This window comes from Leuciscus leuciscus (genome assembly GCF_965113295.1).
Source record: "Leuciscus leuciscus genome assembly, chromosome: 9".
Lineage (NCBI taxonomy): Eukaryota > Metazoa > Chordata > Actinopteri > Cypriniformes > Leuciscidae > Leuciscus > Leuciscus leuciscus.
The window spans coordinates 30,137,470-30,143,469 of record NC_138733.1 but is presented as its reverse complement, the minus strand read 5'-3'; the positions used below and the strand labels follow the sequence as shown (position 1 = coordinate 30,143,469).

Below are 6,000 nucleotides of genomic sequence, written 5' to 3'. Positions count from 1 at the left end.
TGTGCTAATGAGTGTTCTCCTTGGGGAGCATTTCTGTTATTGGTGCTGAGTGGGTGGTACAGGCTTATTCCCAGAACAAGATGATACATCAGTAAACGAAAACAAGGCTTGTACAGAGGCACAAAATCACTAAACGGGTCTTACACAACCACATTGTTCCTTTCTGGATTCACCTTTCAAGCTGACATGAGAGAGCTGCTCGCTATTTTGGTCTGACGTCTTTGTCAAGAGAAGTTGACTGATTTGAGGTCCTCCTATAAAGAATATGGAAAACCTTACGGTGAGTTTCAGATGGTTAGATTTGAATGAATCAATTATTAAATGCAATTAAATTAAATGCAATAAGCCCCAAAAGGGAAACTTTTTTATCACAAATAAAGGGTGTTTGTAGGCACATCGCAAAGTGGAGGGCCTAAAAGTCATAAAATCACTGTAACTGTGATGGATTTGAGTGGCTTATTGGTTTTAACTTTGGCAATATGGTAAAATATAGCAATGTTTAATAACAGTTATATTTTGAAATCATTCTGAAAGTAGTTTATAAACAACTCTGCTGAGTAGTTTATTAGAAGAACTGTAGGCCATTTATGGTTTCCAAGCCGCATAGAAACTTGACACATTAAAGGGATAGTTTACCCAAAAATGAAAGTTCTGTCATAATTTGCTCACCCTCAAGTTGTTCCAAACCTTCTGTTGAACACAAAAGCAGATATTTTGAAGAATATGGTTAAGCAAACAATTGATGGACCCCATTGACTTCCATAGTATATATAAATACTATGGAAGTCAATCTGGACTAGAAACTGTTTTGTTACCAACATTCTTCAAAATGTCTTCTTTTGTGTTCAACAGAAAAAAATAAACTCATACAGATTTAGAAGAGCTTGAGGGTGAGTAAATGATGACAGATTGCTTAATATTGTGGAAGCTGAGAATTTTTTTTCAGAATTAATGGCATTGTAAGTTATAATGGTGAAAATACACCAAAAAAAGTCACCAGTATCATTAACATGAGAATAATACATCTAAATATCAGATATTAAGTTTTTTGGTTTGTTTCTTGAGGTTTCACCCTCTAATGATGGTTTGGTGGGTGTTTTTAACATCTCCTGTGTCCCGTCTCTTTGAGCAGTCGGACAATTGGAGGGAGATTGTGAACAAAAAGCTTCACTTTCCACCAGAGCTGATCCCTGCTATCCAAGAGGGCAACATGGCCTGGGTGGACAGTCTCCTCTCCCTTGGTGATGGGATCATCCGTCAACTGGAAGAGTCTGAGGATCGGTTATGGAGGGAAGCGTTGAACCTCTCCATCCGACTGGGCGCCGAAGACATCATGACTTCCCTTCTTTTGGGCGTCAAGTTTGACTTCCGTCAGATCCATGAAGCTCTGCTGGTGGCTGTCGACACCAACCAGCCACGATACGTCAAACACCTCCTGGACCGCCTGGATCAGGAAAAAGGCAATAAGATGGACGTTCGCTCCTTTAGCATGGCCATCTTTGACCACTCCATCGACGATTCTCAGTTCGCTCCGGGAGTGACGCCACTAACGCTGGCCTGCCAGAAGGACCTGTATGAGATCGTAACTATGCTGACCCAGAGAGGCCATGATATTCCCATGCCTCACTCAATCTCGTGCGCGTGCTTGGAGTGCCGTAACGGACGGCAATACGACTTGCTCAAGTTCTCGCTGTCCCGTATAAATACGTACAGAGGCATTGCCAGCCGCGCATATTTGTCGATCACCTCGGAAGACGCCATGCTCAGCGCTTTCCACCACAGCCGAGAACTGCGCAAACTGTCTAAGAAAGAACCAGAATTTAAGGTGAGCTCAGAAAAAAGGATCATTCATTTTCTGAAAACATCACAAATAACAAATTCAAAAGACAAATTGTCAGAGTCAAAGTGCTTCCCAGACAGCAACATAGTGTCGGCCCAGATCCGGCCCACATCTGGTACACGTGGATTCCACAATCTGGGCCAACACTATGTTGCTGTCTGGGCTGTTTTTCATGAACCAATCTGCTACCAGTAACTGACTTCTTGTTTTTACATGCATGTCCTTTCGCAGATTATGCTTCATAATTTGTTAACATACACTATAAAGTAATGTAAATGATTCAATGGTGTTATTTCATCAGGTAAAAACATTTTAAGCAAAGAAATCTGTTGATTTTTGTCATTACCGCCAGATAAACCTTTGTGAGCATGTCTGTTTGTGCTTTGAAATCATGCCAGAGAAAACTCCATTTCAAATCTCTTGCACACTTTAATTGATTGTTAGCATTTCTTTCTTAAATCTCTTTATTGATGTTTAGCCTCAGTACCTGGCTTTGGAACTGCTCTGTCAGGAGTTTGCTGTGGAGCTTCTGGGAATGTGCCGGAACCAGAGCGAGGTCTCCACCATCCTCAACAGTGCTGAGGGGGACAGCGAGGATGAAGAACTAGGCCTAGATGAACAGACATTTGAGGAAGGCATCCCCAACCTCGCTCGTCTTCGCCAGGCGGTCAACTACAATCAAAAACAGGTAAATCATCTTGGTTTAATTGCAGCAGATAACTGAAAAAAGTGATATAAACAACAATTTAAAGGGGTCATATAATGGTACATGCACTTTTACAAGTTGATTGTACTGAAATGTGTGTTGGCAGTGCCTGTACACAACCATCATAAAATTATAAAAATCCATCCAGTGGTCTTTTTTAAATCTCCTTATATGTTTTCCCCCGTCTCAAATCGAGCGGACACCCCTCCCACGATTGTTAATTGACAGCAGAGTTTCAACACAGACCCGCCGTGAGCGAGCTGTCATCATAGTCCGCGCGGACATTGTTGATACGCTGGAGCAGAATGGCGTCTAAGCGATTGTGGTGTTCTGTTCTTGGGTGCAATAAGGAACACAGCAGTCATTTTGATGTTCCTAAATCCGAACCGCTGAAGACGCAGTGGCTGAGTTTGTTTTCGAAGGGAATATTCCCCACGATCAACAGCAATGCTTTCATGTTTGCGCGAATCATTTCTCACCAGACTGCTTTACAAACGAGGGTCAGTAAAAAGCTGGCTATTTGCTAAGAAGCTGCTCCTGAAAAAAGGATCGGTACCAACTATTCGTGTTCCTGCTGCACCTCCAGAAGAACTGAAGTGAGTGTAACGTTTTATTAACCTTTATATTAATATTTATATTAATCTTTGCAGATCGGTTGCACGCTTCACGATGCGGCTAAGGTTTACACTCAGTGTACATTACGGCATGTTTTCTATGTACAACGTTCTCAATATAATTCATAATCCCAAGTGTATAATGAACAACGCGTTATGGTTATTGTGTTACAAACGGTGTACGCACAGAACAGAGGGGCGGAGTGAGCAAAGCTCATTATCATTTAAAGACACATGCACTTAAACGGCGTGCTGAAAACAGAGCTGTTTTTGACCAGGTAAAATTTGTGTTTTCTTACAATACTAATATTGTGTATTACAAACTTTTCATTTAGACCCTAAAGAATCATAATAACTTGTACAAAAATGGCATTATATGACCCCTTTAAAAGACACAAATCTAAAAACCTACATTAAAGGTGCAGTAAGATATTTCTGAGAAACACTGTTGATATTTAAATTCAACCCGAAGAAGCACACCCCTCCCTTCATTACTCCGCCCACAAAAGTATAGCATCCAGTATAGCATCCAGACAATAGTAGCTGACTGTCCTGTTACTAGCTAACATTACAACAGCATATCTTGGTTCTGAGAAACAAAAACAATGTTTTACACATTTAAATATGTTTAAAAATAATCTTTTTTCTTTTCTTTTTTCTTTTCTTTTTTTTTTTAGTTTTAAAGTTAAAGTTGGCATAAAATGGAAGTTGAGATCCCTATGGAAGTCCCTATTGTGACGTATATCAGAGTGAAACGGCTTTTTGAACAAGAAAGAGGGAGGGGAAGTTATTTTGATTAAAGATTACAAATACATATGAACAAACAAAAAAACAACGTGCACGGATAAATAATTTATAATACGCTTTATATATATATATATATATATATATATATATATATATGAAGAGTTCAGATGCAAAAGCCTCTAAGTGCCATCTGAAATGTTCTTCTAGAATGATCATTTTTATCAAGCTCGTATATTTAAGTTCAATAATTTCACTTAAATGGCAATGAAAATAACCTGTTAATTGTCATTTAAGTGAAATGACTTAACTTAAATATACAAGCTTTATAAAAATGATCGTTCTAGAAGAAACTTTCAGATGGCACTTAAAGGCTTTTGCATCTGAACTCTTCATATATATATATATATATATATGGTATGTGTATATATATATATATATACTGTATATGTATACACACACACACACACACACACACACACACATATATATATACATATATATATATATATATATGTTTTTCTTTTTCATTTCATGACAATATTTTTTTATATATATATATTTTTTTATGGTTTTTAGTTTTAGTAAACTATAATAACCCTGGTTCAGGTAACACACTGCCCACACAGACTGGTGTATTTGAGGAGAAACACAGGGCATGTGAATCTCATCTTTCAAAAGCTCACAGTCGTTTGACCCCTGCGTTGATGCCGTATGGGATGCCTGATTGATTGACAGTTGGCTGGGAGGCCTGACTGTTTGTTTTCCTTGTCTAGTTTGTGACTCATCCCATCTGCCAGCAAGTGCTCTCCTCCATTTGGTGCGGGAGCCTGTCAGGTTGGAGGGGAAGTCGAACTGCTTGGAAACTGCTGGTGTCTTTGTGCATTTTCATTACCATGCCGGTTCTGTGCCTTGTCTACTGGATCGCCCCAAAGTCCAAGGTAAATTTGAGTCCGTGGTGAATGATATTAGTTCAATAACATCATAATAATCAAGAAATCAAATGCCACGGCTGATGTAAACAGCATTCATACAGGTTTCAATTATTTTATTTTTTTTGTTCTACTAGTTGGGTAAATTGCTGAAGGTTCCCGTGATTAAGTTCCTGTTACACTCTGCATCATACATGTGGTTCCTCATCACTCTTTTGACGGAGTCGATTTTCATGGAGATCTACCGTAGCGATTTCGCCTCCCGGAAGCAGAACATTCTCCATAACTCTCTTCACATGATATGGGTTGCAGGTAGGTCATGTTGACAAATAAAAATCCATAGAAAAATCATTTAAAGTCACTTAAATCTCTGAGTCTAATCAATTATTGAGAGAGAGAGAGAGAGAGAGAGAGAGAGAGAATGATTATTATCTAAAATGGACGTTTTCATTTTTCTATATCGGTAGGTTTCTTCTGGTTTGAGTGTAAGGAAGTTTGGCTCGAGGGTTTGAAGAGTTACTTCTTGGATTTATGGAACATTCTGGATATGATGGTGCTGAGCATGTATCTGGCATCCTTCACACTGCGCATTCTCATCGTGCTAAAGGGACATTTCCTCTGTCAGGACTCCAGCACACAAGATCTGTGTGACTATTTCACCAACACAGGTGACATCTCACAAAAATTTTTTATAATAATCAATTGTCTTTAACAAACCATATATCCTTGCTGCTACTGAATTAATATATAATAATGTATATTACTAAAAGTAATGTGTGTATATATATATATATATACATATATACACACATACACAATTACATTTTAAATGATTATTATTATTTTTACATTTTAAATAATCTTACAAATACTGTAAAAAAAAATTACAATAATTATTATTTTATTATTTAAATTAGATTACAATAATTATTATTATGACAGTTATTATTACGATAATTATACTACTACTAATAAGAATACTTGTTATTGTAATAATAATTAACAATAATACTATTATTTAAATTAAATTACGATCATTATTAATTTAATATCATTTAACATTATTAGTAGTAGTATTATCTCTTTTAAATATAATAATAATAGTTCACTGTAAAAAAATTCTAACCCTCCCAAATCAAAAATTTCAAGTGACCGATAACATCT

General features: G+C 37.3%; 1 protein-coding gene across 1 annotated transcript in view; it reads left to right on the top strand.

Annotated features, from left to right (window-relative positions):
- Window positions 1-265: 265 nt before the first annotated feature.
- Window positions 266-6,000, top strand: part of trpc2a (transient receptor potential cation channel subfamily C member 2a) — a gene marked incomplete at both ends in the record, with an annotated part of 10,688 nt that continues 4,953 nt past the window's right edge. The window contains 6 exons of the mRNA XM_082180827.1: window positions 266-280; window positions 1,133-1,825; window positions 2,319-2,528; window positions 4,681-4,845; window positions 4,974-5,148; window positions 5,304-5,504. Of these exons, the coding sequence (XP_082036953.1) occupies window positions 266-280; window positions 1,133-1,825; window positions 2,319-2,528; window positions 4,681-4,845; window positions 4,974-5,148; window positions 5,304-5,504 (1,459 nt within the window). The remainder of the gene's footprint in view (window positions 281-1,132; window positions 1,826-2,318; window positions 2,529-4,680; window positions 4,846-4,973; window positions 5,149-5,303; window positions 5,505-6,000) is intronic.